This window comes from Thalia democratica, chromosome 2 (assembly GCF_965202585.1).
Source record: "Thalia democratica chromosome 2, ktThaDemo2.hap1.1, whole genome shotgun sequence".
NCBI lineage: Eukaryota > Metazoa > Chordata > Thaliacea > Salpida > Salpidae > Thalia > Thalia democratica.
In genome coordinates, this window is record NC_139166.1 from 40,312,128 (window position 1) to 40,332,667 (window position 20,540).

A 20,540-nucleotide genomic window follows, 5' to 3' on the forward strand; every position below is an offset into this window, starting at 1 on the left:
TCTTTATATTTTTTACAACTCTAAAAAAAGAAATAAAATTCTTTTAGCTATAAGTATTTTCTATAGTTTTTTTTTTTATCGTTGACTTTTTATTTTTAAAGACATCTAAATTTGAACTATACAAAAAATCTTCAAATCGCCACGCGCCAACTGGTATAATTTTTGTTATTGATAGAATTTTTAGATTTAGTTTGAAGTACTAAATGAGCTAGAATCATGGCTACTTACCTACAAATTTTCAAAAAAAATCTCACTCTTTTTTTTTTGCTATTTCCAGTTTCGGTAATAGCACTGTATTTCACTGTGCGGAAATTTATTTATTACCCGGTTTTAGAGTAAAAAAATTCCAAACTTGTCAAATAAAATAGTAAATTGTATTGAGAAATTTTTGTGTATGTAAGAAAATTAAAACCTAATCATACATGAAAATGTATATATGATGCTGCATATTCAAAAATTTCAAACTCATAATTTATACATATGCAGGGTTGCCACAAATCAAGCTGAAAAAACTTCCCTGAATTTTCCAAATCAAATTCTTAATCAAAACCGATTCAACAATACATAATCAAATACTTGAAATATTTTATCTAATTCTAAAAATTCAATTAAACCCTGAAAAAAGGTGAATTGAAAAAGCAATTTTTTTTTAGTAAATTCAGTTTTTAGTAATGATAAACTTTCTTACTAAGAGCACGTTTACATCAAATTTCCTGACTTTTTTTTTGAAAACCCCCATTTTTATTTGACTTTTTCTGATTTTGTAACAACCCTGAATGGGTAAACATGTGCTAGTTTAAAAAATAAATTGAATTAATGCAACATGTCAAAATTTAAACTAAAAGTTATTTTTTAAATTAATTTAAATCACGTATCAAGAATACAACAAGAAAACTGTTAAACTAATGAAAAAAATTCAAAGCCTATTTTTCACAAGTATTTTATGATAGTAGATTTGCATATTAAATATAATATTTAATTAATAAATATCTTACTTTACCACACGATTAACAACAACAGCATCAGAGACATCCTAAGGCCGGTTTCGTCCTTTTTAGGGCTCATCAGGCAGGCATTGTCGTTGTAAACCACTGTTGAGATCAAACCAAGTGGGATAAAATATTAAGTACTGAAGCTACCGTTTGTGGGTAAAGTTGAAAAAATTGACTCAGCTATATCATTCACAACTCAACGTCATCAACATTATCGTCATATTGTGAGATTATAGACTGTGCTCGTTTGATCAATTTTAACCAGTATATTAACCAGTACACAAGCCCGCTTGGTTTGATTTCCATAGTAGTTTCCCGCGAGCCTGATGAGTCCTAACAAGGATGAAACCAGTCGTAGGTTGTCTCGGATGCTGTTGTTGTTGATCGTGTGGTAAAATTCAATATTTATTGTTGATGGTGAAAATCATCTGAACTTTGTTGTTGATGCCCGAGATAAATACTGATTAATATTTAACTAAGAAAAGAAGTATTAATAGATTATTATATAAGAGCCGTATGGCTTCTTTTCAATATTCTAGACTAATATAACAAAAAAAAGGATATTTAATTTTGTAGCTTTGAAAAAAGTTATGTTTTTAGTTGAAAAGTACATCACGGGGCGCAGTTTGTCGACCCCTGCTCTAGTAGGTAGTGTAGTGTTTTTAGATAGAAAATGTTTAAAATATAATGTTTTTTATACAAATTTCATAATATATTAACATGGTGTATTAATGTAATTTACAAAAGTAATACATTTTATTTACAGTCTTGAGGCATATCTAAAGTTTGTTTGAAAATACCGACTAATTTCATAGTATTAATGTAAGAATAATAAATATCATGTACATGAAATAAATAGACAGACTAATAAGCATACTTAAGTTTTCATAAAACTAATAATGTACTTGTAGTCATATGTAAACTCCGGATCGTATTCCAAGTTTTCTTGTTGATCTTCTCTTCTTTTCATTCTAGTTTCGTCTGTTGGCAAAAAGTAAGCGACAAACTGTTCGTTGTCTTCATCAACCATACCTCTGAAAATTTAATAAATCAAAATTCAAATTATTTACTATTCTATTTTTTTATAATTTTATTCAACTTATTAAAACAAATGTTACAATAAACCTTTAACAAAAAATAAATAAACAAGCATTTATATATACAGGGTTGCCACTCGTTTTTTCAAATTTTTTTAACAGGTTTTCCAAATTTCTTCCAGGTTTTTAAAAGACACATTTTTGGGTCTATTTTAAGTTTTAAGTTAATTCATATATAAGAAACTGTATTAAATAATATAAAAACATTGAAAAGATACTTTTAAGTTACTTTAAATATGTTTTATTAAAAAAATTTTTTGATGATGACAAAAAATCATATTCATACGATAGATTTTTTGTGTCAAATCGAAATTTTACTACTAAAAATGTTAAAATTATTAAAAATTCCAGGTTTTTCGATCAAAATTCCAGGTTTTTCCAGGTAAAGTGGCAACCCTGTATATATATAAAGATATTTATTAAAAATAAAAATATATATACAACTTTTGATTAGTTTACTACAGTTTCTACGCTTTAAGCGTGTCATCAGAACAATAACAAAGTTGATAGCAAAATATTTTAAAGAATAGCAAAAATACTTATTATGACGTGTCATATAAATTTAAATAACTTTAGGTAGCTAATCTTAAAAACAACTTCTGTACAACTTATTTTATGTTTTGTTTTGTTTAATTCTTGATTTTAGTTTTGTTTTAATGCTACTTTTGTTGTTGTTTAATTTTTTTTTTCCTTTTAAAATATATTTTTTGGTTGTGAAGACAGGGTTGCTGCCTATATATATTTTTATTTTTATTTATCTATTTATAATTAGTAAAAAGTATTTTAAATAAACGATATATTAGGATTCTTTCGCAAAATTTTTCAAATTTAGCCAGACATTTATCAATTTAGACTGAAATTTTCTTAAAGTTGGCAATATTGTCCTTTAGAGGCGATTTTGCCTACTAGGGGTCGGTGTTATTAATAAGTAAAGCGAAAAAAAGTTAATTGGTAATTAATAAGTAATGAGGCAGTTGATTTTTTTAACTTGTGCTTAGGGGTGTTTATGTAAAAAAGTTTAGAAAACTCTGCCTTAACCTTTGCTATATATCACCTGTTAGATAAGTAGTAGGTGGGTAGTATATTGATATTAAACTTTGTAATAATTATTTTGCTTCAAATTGATTAAAAAGAAAAGGTTCTGAAAAACATACAAGTTTCAGTTTTTGAAATTTTATTGCTGCAGACATATTTAACAGAGAGTATTGCTACAAAAACCAAATGTTTATTTAAAAACTATTTCACAATTTTTAAAATCAACTACAAACAAAACAAAAAATATTCTTTTTTTTTGAAACTCAGAAAGAAGCGTATTTTAAGCGTTTTAAATGACAAATACTGACATTTTGCATTAAAAAGCTAAATGATTGTTAAGAAATAAAATCAAAATTAAATAACTTTTATTTAATAAAAAAATTCTTGAAATTTCAAACTTTTGGACTGACAAAAACTGAAATTCATGAATTTTACGCATTGAAATGACAGATACTGACATTTTGCTATTGTTTTCAAAAAAAAAGATTTAGCCTGACTCGCACGAACCGTGTATATAGAGCAAAAAAAAATGTTCAAGTGTTATTGGTAATTAACAATCAAGTAAAACATATGTTTTAATTTTACACTATTTAAACAAAATACTTAAAAATTTTAATATTATGTCTAAATTAAAGTTATAAACATGTCCAACAAAATTATATTGAGTTAAATCAAAAGTAAACAAGAAAAAACAACATAAACAATAAAAATTACATATAATAAAATATGTTTAAAATTAAGAGGCTTCGAAATGAGGGCATATGATTGCAAGCTCGATTATCAAATTCAATGATTTTTGTTTGTTAGATTTGGCCTATACTCAATTTTAATCAACTAAAAATACAAACAAAGTTTACATAAAGCAGCAAAGAAAGTTTTAACTGGTAATTAATGAGAGACAAAAAAGCTAATCAAATAATAAAACCAAAAATTATAATTTAACCAATAGGCGTTTAAATTAACTAAAGCTAACTTTAAAAAAAATCATTTTGGTTACATGATACAATATTATCAAATTATATTGCAATAACTTTGATTTCGAATAAATCCCTCATATTTGGCACTGGTTTAACAGTATTAACATAGTTTATTTTAATTTTGAAAACAGTCCATGTTATTTATTTACTGTCCACAAATGAAAACATTTCTCCTGCACTAATAAAAACTTGTTCTAATGCAGAAACTTTTTAAGGCTAGATGTCCTAATAATAAGTCTCTACAACAGCGGTCGGCAGGCATTTGATGGTCACGGACGAAATTTTTAATATAAAAATATTAGCGGGCCGGCCGCAGTCGTAGTTTTTAATCTTAATAGCAGATACAAAAATACCTATTGCAAGTTTCGAATTTCCATATATTCTACATAACATACTTGTTTTGTACTTCACTTACAACCTCAAACTATCTAGCTTTTATGGCCCGCAACCCATTTGAATTATAAACATGCTCGCGGGCCGCACTTTTACCCTTCAATTACCACAGTTTACCGACCCCCTGCTCTATGATATTGTGAAGTTTTTTTCACAAAAATAAAAGGGCAATATTTATATGATTTTATCATTTTTGTAATGTTTGTAATCAAGAGTGAGGTAAAGCACTTACTCTACCTCATTTCGAAAACTTAAACTTTTAACAACTAGATGTTTCCATTTGTTTTTTATGATGTAGAAATCTTAACAAATGTTTGTTAAATAATTTTGTTTCAAAACGTTTTAAATTTTAGCAACTATTGACCAATGAAAAGCTAAACTAAAACATTTTCAAAAAAAATTATAAAACAATGTAAAAATAGAAACTAATTAGAACTCTAATAACAACATTTAATAAAAAAAAATAGATAAACCTTTAATAGAAAATACTACTTTTAGTTTACAGAAAAACCACACAAAGTATTACTTAAACTAGAAAAAAAAGTTAAATTTAAATTCATAAACGTCTGGTTTATAGAGAAACTCACTCTGCTTCTATAAGCTAGGTTTTAAGTTATTACAGACAAAGCTTCTTAATATTTATATGTATAAAAGTATTTGTCTTAAAAGCTCTTAAAGTTGTCAAAAAACAACGAAAAATCATTTTTAGGTAAAACTGCAGCATATACGTAAAATAAAATTGAAATATTATCATGTAAATTTTACCTGATCATAGCTTGTGACATTTGTTCTTGTTGATCTGCAACACTTCCATTGTTGAAAGACGGGTCAGAATCAAATATAACCTGAGCAGCTGGATGTTGCCACATCTAAATTAAAAAGAAAACTAATAAACTTAACACGTCTAATAGGGAAAACAAAAATAATGATAGCGCTTCAAGTAATTAAAGCTTCTTACTTCTAATCTGAACCAAATCTTTTTAATGGGTTTTGAAACTGTTCGACAATTATAAAACCAGCGTAAAAGTAGTCATAAATTACTAAAAAAGGGGATAATAAGATTTTGTTTAGAAAAGAAAATTGACAATATATATAAATAATTAATATAATCTATAAAAGCTAGCTCAAAATTATTCAGATTTAGAACAACCTATTGAAATTTCAAAACAGTATAAAAAAAAAAGATAAATTCTCAACTTTACAAAACTAATTACAAGCTTTTAAAAATATTTAAGTTTATTTTTTGAGGATTGACAAAAGTAAGTTGAATTTTATAAACCAACGAATGGAGCTTTTAAGAATTATATTTTAGAATTTTGAAAATTATATTTCATTGAAGATAAAATTAAGTTAAGCTAATTAAATTTCTTTTCTTTATCTTCTAGATGTTTTTTTTGTTTAAATTCCTTGTAAATACTTATAAATATTTATATATGCGTATGGATTTTTTATACTACTAATTATGTTTCCTTCTAAGAAATTAAATATAAACTTTGAACGTCTAGCAAATTTATACAAACCCCTTTTTAAAGTTTACACATTTGTGAATTAGAGGCTTTAGATAACGTTTTTTAATTATTAATCTAACTTTTACCTGCTTTTAAGATTTTAAATAAAATAAAAATTAACAAAAATTGTGAAGATAAAGTGAGCAAAAAGAGGTAATTTAGGTAGGGTTCACAAGTAGTACTTCATTTATCGCAGTTTTTAGTTGTATATGATGAAATTAAATTACATAATAATGTGTATTCTATTCAATAAATAAATTACAATATAATATAATTTCATTAATTCTCGCTACATATATAATTATGTATCATAATTTTCTTTACTTATCTTAAGAATCCTAGTAATATATGACACACTATCATTAGATCAACTAGCTTGAGTCAGTCAGAGTGTAAGGGAAAACTTTATAATAGTTTATGAGTAAAATTCTAAAAATGTTACTGTTAAATAAGATAAGTAAAAATGAATTAAAGTTGTAATAAGACAATAATTTTTATCAAATAAAAAGATAATCTACTTGAAAACAATTTGAAAAAATTATCAAATATAAGTTCAAGATGATTATTTAAAAACTTAAGAAGATTAGTGTTCTACCGGATCCAAACGCCGGATATCACAAGATTCGCCCACAAGTTGCCAGAATCTAAATTTAAGAAAAACTTTGTTTAAAAAATGGATTTGTATGTGGTTCCAGCTGGATATTGACTCTGAAAAATGATCTTATCTGGTTCCTGTTTTCCCTGAATTTAGTTTAAGGATTATTATCCAATAGGGCGCTTATAAACACGACGAACTCATTGATTTAAAAAAAACTTTAAGTTCGAGAAATCTTACAAAAAGTGATAAAAATTACTTAAAATCAATAAGTGCCTCCATAAAACTTTATTTAAATCGTCCTAAATTGTGCACAATGTGTTTTCATAAGTTATAAATTTTCAGCTCAAGGTTGCATTTTTTGGATCCTATACAGTTTACATTAGGGTGGTTTTCAGAAAATTGAAGTGTGACAAAGTATAAGTTTCGTCAAATCATCTAAAATTTTGCACAGGGTGTTTTTATGGTATTTGCCAAATATTAAAAAAATAGCTGAAAACTCAAAGGTCGTTGTATTTATAAGCACCCTATTATCCAGCAAAACTAAATTTAAAATAACCTTTGCTGAATAATGATTTTAATTTAAATTCAGGTCCAACCGGACACATTTAGGATCATTTTTTAAATTAAAATCTAGCTAGAACAAAATACAAATCTTTTTTCGAATAAAATTTTGGTTACATCTAAATCCGGGCAAATTATGACCAGATCTGACAGTACCTGGCGTTTGGACTGGTAGAAAACTAGAGAAGATGTTCTATAAATAAAAAAGTATTTTATCTCTTTTTTAGAATGCACCTTCTTGAACACCCTGTTGAGCTTTCTAGTTTTTACTACATATATATATATATCCCAAAATTTACTTTGAATATTAGTATGCTGTAAAAAGTAAATAGCAGCTTAAAAACTACTAAATAATGAACTCGTGAAAGACAAATGAACTTGTCTAAATTCAACAAAACTTATAAACTCTTACTTAAAATTGTAAGTCTTATGAGTATAACGAAAAAAATTTTGTATTTGAGTTTTTTAATAGCATTTTACAGTTACTGTGAATTCAGGAAATGCTAACTTAGTCAAGTTATAAGTCAATACATCTTTAAAACTTGAGTTTAAATAAAATTGTTAAGATATTTAAGTTTTTATAATTCTTTTTTGAAGTACTAAAACAAAGAAAATAAAATTAATTTCTTGATTCAACTATAGTTAAAACAATAAGGATTTGTTACCAAACTGAAAAAATATCTAAAATCAAAGTTTCCCAAACAAGCTACTTGTCATTTTTGGTCGATTCTATAATCTTTAAAAATTGGATTATATGAAATAGTATATACCATTTTAACTTTTACAAAGAAACCCTAAAACCAAACAAACTTTAAAATCGGGAAATATAGGCATAATTTCAACTGGTTGCACATTAGGTTTAGTGTGATGTTTTGTAATTTCTTTCTTTGCTTCTTCAAAAGTTTTTTCAATTGCCTGAATCTGAGCATCACGATCTTTATAAGCTTCTTCTTCTTGCAAAATTTCTTTGACACCTGATCCAATCCTAATGACATAATTCTACTGATTAATCTTACAAGTTTTTTTTATTAAATGAAGCTAAACACTAACTATGACAAAGACAAAAAAAAGTTTTACATTTTTATTTTCTAAATTCTAAAATATAACATGAGATATGTTATGGTTGGTAAAATAAAACTAAAATTATGCAAATAAATATTTAGTCAAAAAGATTCCTATCAAACTTTTTTTATTAGTTACTCTTATTTACATTAAGTTACGAAAAAATGGTGATAGTTTTTATTAAACTAGGATTTTTTATACACAAATAATATTTCAATTATAATCTGTATTCTTTTTTTTGAGACTAATTTTTGTATAATTATTATTTAATTAGAATTTCATTCTTTATTAAGGTTACATGACAATTCAAATTCAAACAATTCAAATTCCGACAAATCAAATTCTTAAAAAAATATCTAAGGGACTATATCTCAAAAAGTAATATGTATACTTGAAAATATTAAAAACAAATATGTAGGTCACCTACAAGCTATTTTTTTCTTTTTTGATAAATTTGAAATAGTTTTTGAGATATTTAAAAAATACTAAAAATTACAATACTTTTATACTTATTTTAGCCATATCTCAAAAAACAACTTGAAATTTTTCAAAAAATAAAAATGGTTTGTATATAGTAGTAAGACCTATATACGTATTTTTATTTTTCTAAAACATATATTACTTTAATAGATATGGTCTCTTAATTTTTTTTAAGAATTTGAATTGTCGGAGTTTAAATTTTCTGAATTTGAACTGTCGTGCACCCCTTTGTTAAACATTTCTAATTTAACATTATGTTATTTATTTTCTCTTTGTATGTATTTTTAAGCAAAATTGAAAATGATTAAAAAACGACATCTTTTTTGGTTTTAGAATTGAGACATCTTTTTTAAATGATCTCTTAACAAAAACTAGTATCATTATTATAAGAAAACAACTAATTTGATTTTACACATTATTAAATTTTTATAAGTTCAAATTATTCGCTTCTTCAGATTTACTTGAAAAATTTTTGAAAACTAAAAAAAAACCTTAAATAAAAAAAATATTTTAATTATTTATTTAGGTGAAAGTTTAAATAAGCACAAAAACGTTTGACTGCTACCAATTTTAGAAAATTTATTCATATATAAAAAATTGATATATGCAGCAAATATTTTTCTAATTGACAGAAGAATTCAACACCTACAATGTCTTTAACAAATACAAAATGCATTGTTTCTTATAGTGAGAACTATTACACTCCTATTACCCTTAATTTTGGGAACTACTGGTTAAGACTACGTTACAAAAATTCTAGAAAACATGGTTTTTCACGTATAACAATTTGCTGTAAAAAAAGAAAGACCTTTTAGACAATCACACTACGTAATAACTCAACTGGTCATGAAACTAATGAAAAAGCTTATAAAATATTATTATTAATAGTATCTATTGTAGTATGACATTTTGTTTTATTCAAAGACTAATTGCAACTTAAATACTATAGTTTTTTTATTTAATATTTTTTAAATGCTCAAAGCTTTTTGAAATGTACTCATTTTTTTGTCAAAAACTAAATAGAAAATAAAACTTTTGGGAATAGTTGTTAAAATTGTAATTTGTTATGAATGACGTAACTATAAAGTTTATAAAAGCAAGCTAATCAAACTTAAGTTAAAAACATGTGTCACCTAAAAAATGTTAATAAATATATTTTTATATTTGCTATTAATTAAGTTGTAACAAACACTGACCCTGACTTGCGGATTTTGTGTTTGTTATGAAACATGAACACTTCACGTGGCAATTTTAGTGCAGTCAAGCGTGACTAATAGACAAATACATTGTAATTAGTGTTAGTATATATATATTGTTTTTCCTAACAAAATTTATATATTCTGATTGCTTTTTCAGTATCAGCTGCATTATTGAATTGTGATTGGCAGCTTATAACTCTTTAGTAGAATTAACTTAGTTAATCTATTGTGTTTTAGATAAACTATTCTATAAAGAGTTATACATTATAGTCTGACTCTTGTATTTTGTATTTGGTATTTCAAGTAGTTTAAATTATTGGGTGTTTATAAACATATTAACTACTTGTTCAGTTTGACACCTTCCAGGTGTTTTGTTAGTAAGTATATTTTTAAATAGTGTCGCAGTATTATTTGTGTGTTTTTATTTTGTATATAAATAGTACCATTTTCAACTTCCTGTCTGTTCTTATATTAAATAATTATGAGTAAAAATAACCTAAGCAGTAATAACGAGCCCCTTGTTAAGCTATCCCCCAAGCGCAAGCGGACTAGGGCCTCTGCACGTTTACAGCAGGTACATGAGGAAAAAGGTCAGGTTGATAATACGCCCTCTGGCGGTCAACCTGATCTCTCTGAACCTTTGGGCCATGAGGCACCAACATCCACTGCTTACAAAGTGTTTAAATTCGATTGTACTTTTCCGATTAGCATCAGTTCTAGCTATATAAAGCTAACTTTGAGCAGACCTCTTAGAAACATTAAATTTACATTCAACGTTTGAGTTTTTAAAAGGTAAACGTTCATGCAAACAAACGAAAATAGCAGTAAGTTTGCATTTTTATTTATAATCAGCAACTCTCCAAAAACTTGACACAATGTCTCTCCTATTTTGGAGATGCTCTGACCTACAGAGCAGGTATAATTGTATAAGACATAAAGTTATAGAAACATATAGCAGAGTTCGTGCGCGATTTTTTTTTAATTTAGCCAGGTTTTAAACAATTCAGCTTGATATTTTTCAAAGTAATAAAAATCCCCTTTAGAAGTCATTTTGGGTATCAGGGGGTTTTAACAAGTAAATTAACACAATATAAATATTCACAAACACTACTTTTAAAAAAAATAATTACTTAAAAAAGTTATTTTCATTAGTTTTTTTATTTTATTTAAAAATAGACCAAGTTTAAAATTGATGACATAGGAGGATTTTTGAGCTCCCATGGTAAAGTGGTAATGAACTTTGTTGTCTGGCAACAATGTTTTAAAAGTTTTACTAAAGTCATTACAGGATTTTGTTTAAAAATACTTCTGTGCCACGGTCAATGCCCAAATAAATTCAGCACAAACAGCATCAGCAGGAACAGTTATAGTGCTAGACTTGCTGGAGCTTGGTTGGCTACTTAAAAAAAAGTGATGCTTCTGGTGCTCCTAATCTGTTTCAAAGCATTCCTATGGCTCATTCCTATGGCTATCTCAATTTATATGGTTCCTTACTGCTTTAACTTATAAATATTAACTGTTAAAAAGAAGTTTATTATATACATGCTATTTAACATACATGCTTTTATCACTTATTTTGAACTTCTTAAATAAAAAACTAAACTTTAAAATAAGCTTCATTTTGCTAACTAAAATTGTCTAAGTCTTATAATAAACTAAAGTATTTAAAATAAGTAAAATAAAAATTACTATCAACTTAAAACTTGTAAAATATAATTCTACTATGAATATATGGATAGAAACTTATATCTTAAAGCTAAGTTTTGTCTTGTGAATATATCTAAAAAAATTTAAATAAACAAACAGTAGAATATATGAAGAAACTGCTAAGAGTTTAAATTTAAAAAGTTTTCAGTATAAAATTCTAAACTAGAAATTAAAACAGTTAAACCAACTTAGTCTTGTGAATATATGTAATAAATTTAAATAAACAAACAGTAGAATATATGAAGAAACTGCCAAGAGTTTAAATTTAAAAAGTTTTCAGTATAAAACTTCTAAATTAGAAATTAAAAAAGTTAATCTAACTAAGCTCTAAAAAACATAGCTGATATAAACAAATTCAAACAAACAGCTAAGTTGTTGAATTAAACTGTTAAGTTAAAACTGTTTTTTTTTAATAAATATTCATAATTATGACATATATAATCTACTCAAAACGAAATAATAAAGATTCTTAAAATTCTTTTAGATATCTAAGAAAAGGTTTTAAGCATTTGTTTTTAAAAATACTGACAAATTTTGGCTTTAATAACTAAATTTATATTTAGAAATAAATTCACACCATAATAAGATTTACTCATGAAAAATGAAAATTATTCTCAATTTTTTTTTAATTCAGAAGTTTTAAAGCATTTGAACTGACATTAAACTGAAAATCTAAAATTTTCAAGCGAAGAAATTGAAAAAAACTGATACTTTGCAATTAAAAAAAAAACTGATTTACCTGATGCGCACGAACCTTGAATATAGTATAGTTAAGAAATCAAAAGTCTATACACACAAATTTTATAAAATAAAATTACTGAAGAAATTTTAAAAACAATTTATGATTAAAGTATCAAGTACAAATTTTGGCACTATTTTTTGGCAATTGGATCGTTTTTGAATGAGTTTTGACATTTCTAATACAAGACACTTTTGCAGTATGTTTTAAGATAATTAACATATGTAGATTTTTTTTTTTTTTAAGACATTCAGATTTTTAATATTTTTAACCATGCTATGTCCCTGCTACACAATACTATCATGACAAACAATAAGATAAGTAAAATTAATTGTTCTAAAGTTTTTTAAATACTTAGAATCTTGATAATAAAAAGCAAAACCTAACAAGAAATATTCAATTTGAGCCATTTATCACTATGCTGGATACAACTAAGTGTTAATATAACTTTGCCTTACAAAACTGAGCCGATTTTAAAAAGTTAAATGCAAACATTTTTGTTAGGTTTTTAGGTTTTTGTTAGTGCCACATTTTGCAAAATTAAAAAAGATATTAAATTAATAAATATTTCAGGAATACTATCTTATCACTCATATCATAATTTATCACACAAAATTGTATAATTACAAAACCTTTATGCTTTTTTTGGAAGAAACTCATAGCTTAGTTAACTACCTAAAACTTACTTTTCCTCAAGTAATTATTTAAATTTTGGAAAATGTCAAGTATTAGAATTGACAAAAACTGACATTTTGCCAACAACTTGGCCTGACAAGTATAAACTTAAAAAATTGGTTTTATGTAGATACTAGAAAAAAATTACTCATTTCCTATATAAAGACTTATATAGTTATACATAAAATAATTCAGAAAATTTTATTTCCACAAATAAAATTTTATTTTCATTACATACCTTTTTAACTTTTACACTAAAAACATTGTTTTATAACAACATCACAAATGAGTTCGACATTCAGCAGGTTTTATACTGTAGTAAAAAAAGTAATATAACATACACATTAATAATTTATGAATTTATCTATTTAGAAGAGAGGTTGATAATGTATGTCACGCGGAGTGAAAATTACCTGCCCACCAATGTTCACAATTTTTAAGTAGAATCCAGTCTGCAAAATATAAATCTGCCCACTAAACCATATTTTGAAACTTTAATATTAGAAATTGTGCCAACTTAAATTAGGAACAAAAATAAGAAAAACCAACTAAGGTATAGATCAGGTAAGGTTCCGCAACGCCTCTCAGGGGTTCCGCGAAGCCTTTCGAAATTAAAAAAAGAAATTTGTAAGAAAAAAAAAAACATAAATCATACATGGTTGCCACTGATCAAGCTGAGAAAAATTTCCTGACTTTTCTTGACTTTTTACCAAAATTTTCCTGACTTTTCTAAATCAAACTCTTAAATAAAACTTATTCTAAAATACAATATTTCAGCATTTCCTAGCATAAATGTATCTAGATAAACAAACGACATATAAGGAACTTTTACAATTAAAACCTTGAATTAATAACGAACTTTCACAACTCAAACCCTAAAACAATAACGAACTTTTACAGTTGAAACATTAAAACAATAAAGAACTTAATCAAATCCTGTTTTTTAAAATGTATGTACTAAAATTTATTTTCTCCGTTTTTTTATTAGCACTTCAACCTCTTCATCTAACGAAAATATGGTTTCCTTCGTCTGAACTGCACTCCGTTTTATTTTCTTGGCAGTTAAAATCATTTGCCTCATTTTATTTAAATTGCTCTCATCTGCTTCCCTACACTTGTTGAAGAGAATCTTTTCTCTAAATCAAACCACAACTTGTGGGCTTCATTTCTTTTCTTTTGGCACTCATTTATTTTTACTTTTATTTGTAAAATATTTCCTCTTATCATTTGGTAAAAAACTTGCAACAAATAAATATACCCTTATTTACTTTAAAAACTCACTCTACAATAAATACAAATAATAAGTAAACTTAATCTTGGCATATACCTCTCCTATAACTTATTTTATAAATTTAAACAACTTTGAAAAAATTATAAAGAGGTAAAGTATGCACATTAATTTGTTACATAAAATACTAAACTAACTGCTTAGTTATGAAGAACTCAATTATTTACTTCAACAAAAAACACTTTGATTCTAAAATTATGCTAGGTAAACTTTTGTGTATTTATCAGTTTCACTATAGAAGTGTCCTTGCTACAGATCATCAATACTGAAAAGCTTACAAAATCTGCTTGTTCAAGTAGGGTACTTGTTTAATATGTTTTGTAAAGGATATTTTACTAATTTATACCAGATGCAGGCATTGGAAATAAAATTAAATATATTTGTAAATTTCTAGGAAAATTTTGGAATTTTTTCCTGACTTTAAAGGACTTTTAATTAATTTTTATCCTTTGAAGGCTTTGGAAAACAAGGAACTTTGTAAATTTAAACTGACAAAATCTGACTTTTATTTAAATTTTATCAAATTTCCTGACTTTTCCTGACTTTTGTCATTTTTTTTAATTTTTCCTGACTTTTCCTGACCGAGTGGCAACCCTGATCATAAAACTTCAAAAAAATGGAACGCATAAAAATGCAAATAAATGTAGTTATAGCATTCATTGATCTGCTTGGTGTGTATCTAGCGGAAGGACTTTTAATGGGTATTCATTATTAATAGGTGTCCTGGTTGCGCAAATTTTTGAATTTTTTTTAAATTTCTATTTTCAGTGAAGTCATGAAAATACTGGTATTATCACTGCGATGTTTTATGGTTTGATGAGGCCCATGAAATATGCATAGAATTCAACTTTCTGACGAAATATACAACCACCTTGATTTTTTGTCTATAAAGTTTCAATATTATTTTCCTGAAGATGTTCGCATCAAAAATTTATGGATTTTGAATCCCTTTATGTGTGATATTGCTTCAGAAGAAGTGAATTTTCCTACAGATACAGAAAACGAATTGCTGCAACTATCTGAAGATAGCAATTTAAAATTGAGTTTCAAACGGAAGGAGCTTTTAGATTTTTGGATTTGTGCATTTTCAGAGTACCCCGTCTTAGCAAAGCGTGCAGTAAAATTTCTTTTACTATTCACTACCACTTATCTTTGCGAGTCCGGCTTTTCGCATGTAACAAAAATTAAAACAAATCAAAGGAACTGTATGCTGACTCCAACCTTATCTGCCTGTCTCCGTCTCAGTCTATCCAAAATCCAGCCGCGCATTGACATGCTTGTTGCTAAGAGAAAAGTTCAAGTTTTGCACTAAATGTTTTTATTTATTTTTAGTTTGGCATCTTACCCGTTTATTACAGTAATCTGTGAATTCGATAAGGTTCATGTTCATTTAATTATTGTTTGTAGCTCTCATTTTGTTTTTATTATGCAAGGAAAGATTTTTATGACGTTGCGATTAATCATTATTGTTTTCGTTTATTGATTATAGAATCATAAAATACCTATTGCCTCTGGTGCACTTTGAGTTTGACTCGACTTAATACTAATACAATTGGTATGATTTCTAACAATGATATAGTTTTGCTAAAAAGTTCGTTTTTCACTAAAATTCTTTTGTTTTTTGCAGGAAATATTACATTAAACATTTTATGTAAAATAAAATTAGGGGTTCCGCGGAAAAATTGAACTTTGGAAAAGGGTTCCGCCGCTAGACAAAAGGTTCAGAAGCACTGGTATAGATTACAAGAAGTTTGAAATTTACATTAAATGTAGGGAAAAAAAAAACTTATACGACTTTCAAGAAATAAATAAAATTGAACTATGGCCCATCCGGACTTCATTTTTCTTGACTAAAAACGTTGCTCACCCCTAATTTAGATGAAGTTTCAAAAATTAATTTATGAGTAAAATGAGACGTTTTTGAAAATAGTGTACTTAACATTTGTATACTTTTAACAAAAGGGTTGATCATGCCAATTCGATCATCAGACCACAAGTTTCGGTAGACTAAGACCGGTTTCGTCCTTATTAGGACTCATCAGTCAGTCACAACCGAAAAACTTGTAGTCGTCAATCTACAAACGGTTTATCATGCTTTCGCATGAAGCAACCATTTGCTGGCAATGATTAGTGACGTCAGCATTGTCTTTGCCGTGCAACGTTTTAAACATTGTCCACTAGGCAAGACATCTGGTACGCTCGTTTTAGTACAATCAACAAAATCGGCGAAAGTCTGCAGAACAAGTCCGGACTTTCGTTTGCCGTGAGACAAGCTCAAATTTAACAAAAGGGTTGATCATGCCAATTCGATCATCAGACCACAAGTTTCGGTAGACTAAGACCGGTTTCGTCCTTATTAGGACTCATCAGTCAGTCACAACCGAAAAACTTGTAGTCGTCAATCTACAAACGGTTTATCATGCTTTCGCATGAAGCAAACGAAAGTCCGGACTTGTTCTGCAGACTTTCGCCAATTTTGTTGATTGTACTAAAACGAGCGTACCAGATGTCTTGCCTAGTGGACAATGTTTAAAACGTTGCACGGCAAAGACAATGCTGACGTCACTAATCATTGCCAGCAAATGGTTGCTTCATGCGAAAGCATGATAAACCGTTTGTAGATTGACGACTACAAGTTTTTCGGTTGTGACTGACTGATGAGTCCTAATAAGGACGAAACCGGTCTTAGTCTACCGAAACTTGTGGTCTGATGATCGAATTGGCATGATCAACCCTTTTGTTAAATTTGAGCTTGTCTCACGGCAAACGAAAGTCCGGACTTGTTCTGCAGACTTTCGCCGATTTTGTTGATTGTATACTTTTAGTTTTTATTGCAACAGTTATACTACTTCTAATAAACTAACTTCGTCAAGCTTAATAATAATAAATATGACTATCTAATTATCATATTTAAATGTAGATTTTCAGATTCAAATCTGGTTAAGGCCATAGGGGGGGGGGGGGTAAACCATGTTTTTTACAAGTTGATTTTATTTTATAGAGTTTTTTCTAAGCTTCAAGATGCTTTTTATCGTTTTTAAAAATTCGAATTATTTTTTGAGATATGACCAGTCAAAGTCGGGCCGCATAAAAGGTTCCCTATAGGAAGGGAAAACTAAAACAGCAAAAAAAGACTATTTCATTTAAAATCTATCTCCTCCTACATTTTTCAAGCAATCTTCTTCAAACTTTCACAGTCTAATCTTTATACAATAACAAAAAACTTTATTTTGGAATTTAAAAAAAAATTTGATAAAATATATTCTTTTTGAAAAAAAACACTTTTTTTTTTTGTGATAAGATTTTTATTTTTTTAAATTACTAAAATTCTAAAGTAACGTTTTTTCCTTTTATTATAAGGAACGTTTCCTGAAAATTTGAAAAAGATTGCTTGAAAAATGAAGGAAAAGATAGATTTTTAGTGAATTTTAAAATTTCCAAGAAAATTGACCCCAAAAAATTTGCGGTTCATACGTTTATATTGGAAATTTTTACAAAAAATTAAATATCTCAAAAGTTAATTGATATTTTTGAATTCTATAAAAACTGGCTTGTAGTTTGTACTTAAAGCTTTCATATAAAAGCCTAAGTTAATTTTAGTAAAAAAAAATGTTGGACCCCCCCCCCCCTATGGCCTTAACTTATATTTAGCACTTTATAGCTTTCTGAAATACAAAACTTACCTTGTTTCTACATTTGATGAATTTGTTCCATACCTATTGAACTCATGTGATATGTATTCACTTCTACGTAGCCAAGATACGTTTAATTTGTGATTGTCAAGTCTAAAAAAATATTCATCAATAAAAGTTTTGAAAGCTATCAATGAATAACTATATAAACAAACTTTATTACTTTACACCTTATATTAAGTAAATATAAAAAAAAAGTAACTTAACTTTTTAATATAAATAATTTTAACCTTTTAGAATTAATTGGTTTCGGAGCCTCTTCTTGCAAAAGAGCTTCATCATCCGGATGCATTCTAGAATTTATGTCTATCTATAGTAAAAATTATTGTATAAAATCTATGCAATTATGCTTTGCTTTAAACAGGGTTCCCACTGGTTTTTAGGAATTTCTTCCAGGTTTTCTCAAATTTTTCAATGTTTTGGAAATTTAACACTTTTTTGTCAATTTTTAGTTTTAAAGTTAAGTTTAAGGTAAAAAAACTGTCTATTTAGTATAAAAACAGTGAAAAGATACTGTAAAACTACTTTACATGTGTCTTTTAATAATAAAATATATTGATGATGACAAAAAAAAGTTATCTATATGATATATTTCTTATGTCAAATTAAAAATTAACTACTCAACAGGTAAAAATAGTTTTAAATTCCAGATATGTTAGTGGTTATTGTTTTATATTCAAGATTTTTTTAGGTTTTCTTTTTCAAAATTTCTCAAATTCAAAGATTTTCCAGGTTTTTTAGCCTTAACTGATAAATTCCAGGTTTTACCAGAATTCCAGGTTTTGTGGCAAACCCGTTTAAAATGAGTACTTATAAAAATTACTATCTAAAAACTTTTTTATGTTTTTTTATCTACCTTCTAATATTCTACGTACATCACGTAAATAACTGATGACACTACGTTTCCAAACAGTATATAAACTTAATTAACTTATATAAACAGCTTAAAAAAGTACATACTATATTATTGATCACAGAACTGTAGTGTTGCGCAAACAATTTTTTTTTATATATTCAAAAACTTTAAACATGCTTATCTTTACAGAGACATTCAGTAAATTATTCACAAGTACATGTACGAACCATGTTTATTACAGTTTATTGATAACAAACATGTACATAATTAGTATGCTTAAACTTTCAGAACTAAAATGAAACTTTTATTCTATATGGTGAAATATACTTTTTTATTATTTAATTTTTTTTTGAGTCTGTATGAATACTATTAATGTTCAAAAAATACACTTTCATTTCATACTTTAATCAAAATTAGGGCACCTAAAACATTTTACAAAAATTAAGCATTATTCAGGGATAATTAAAAATTTAATATAAAGCAGTTTTTACTTCAAGATTCTAATTCAGAAACATTTCAATGTGTTTCAGACTCATTACATTCATTGCAAACCTGTCCAAATTAAATAGTAAATTATATATTTAAATATTATTTAAACTTACTTTATATGTAAGAGGGTCAATTAAATCAATAACAACACCAAGTCCAGGGTCGGTATGTAACTCAAGTTTGATCTTTTTTTCAAGTGAGTTTTGTTGGTATGACACAAACCTTCAATTATATTAGTATGTCTTAAAACTTTTGAAAAAACTACCTTAATTGTTTTTTTAATAACTATATTTTTTAGTAACTTTAATTAAATAGCTAATACTCTCAATGCAAAAATTAAAACTAAATATATAAAAGAGAGATGAAATTAGTAACATTTCCATTTTTTATTCAATTTAATCTGTGTTTAACCTATTGGGATCATTTTGAAATTGAAGAAATTTCGGATCAAAAGGAATGTCTGGCAAATTGTTACAATATTTAGTCCTTGCTACTAGTCCACTAGACCTATCTATCAATCCACTCTGTCTGTTTAAAGAACGTAATTTAATAACATTTTAATTAAAATTTATACAAATAAAAAATCTCATTGAATACTTTTTTGAAGTTTAAAACTTTCAAGTTTAGTTAAATTTATAAATCAATTATCTAATTTCAAAAAGTTATATACTTGAATAATATATATAGAATGTCAGATTTCAAAAAATTTATTTAAGAAAATTATTACTAAAAACTAAGCTGAATGCATGTTTTTTATACGGATGTTTTTTTGATAAGTTATAAAACACAATTTTATGATAATTTGTCTTTAAAAATATAAAAAACTTGATTCAAAAACTATAAAATTGTTACTAAAAAATATGCCAATGTTAGCACTTTTTGAAGTTGTATCTAGGTTTAAACACACTACCTGCTTCTTTTGTTTGTTGATGAACTAGAGATAACAGGAGACATATTTATAAAAAAATAGTCTAATAATTAAAATTAAATTATTTTTTATTCATAAACGTAATTTTTTTTATAGTTTTGATACAGTATTAGTAGCTTTACAAATTTAATAATACCAAACTAAAAAGTTTAATTAAAATTCTTGATCAGAATTGCCACTTTTTAAGTTAAAAAACTGTTCTTATTCATCCTGAGCTTTTTTAATGCTTTAAGAAACTCTTAAATAATTTTTTATATAAGTTTA

The 20,540-nt window shown here is 26.6% G+C and overlaps 1 protein-coding gene across 2 annotated transcripts in view; it reads right to left on the bottom strand.

Moving 5' to 3' along the window:
- Positions 1–20,318, bottom strand: part of LOC145830270 (RNA polymerase II-associated factor 1 homolog) — a 31,942-nt gene extending 11,624 nt beyond the window's left edge. For both annotated transcript variants that reach the window (XM_082938218.1, XM_082938216.1), the window contains exons 1-8: positions 20,259–20,318; positions 19,760–19,876; positions 19,462–19,570; positions 18,234–18,313; positions 17,995–18,096; positions 7,972–8,146; positions 5,260–5,363; positions 1,898–2,026 (exon numbers count right to left, since the gene is read on the bottom strand). In XM_082938218.1, the coding sequence (XP_082794344.1) occupies positions 1,898–2,026; positions 5,260–5,363; positions 7,972–8,146; positions 17,995–18,096; positions 18,234–18,313; positions 19,462–19,570; positions 19,760–19,876; positions 20,259–20,302 (860 nt within the window). In that variant the 5' untranslated portion in view covers positions 20,303–20,318. The remainder of the gene's footprint in view (positions 1–1,897; positions 2,027–5,259; positions 5,364–7,971; positions 8,147–17,994; positions 18,097–18,233; positions 18,314–19,461; positions 19,571–19,759; positions 19,877–20,258) is intronic.
- Positions 20,319–20,540: the final 222 nt, after the last annotated feature.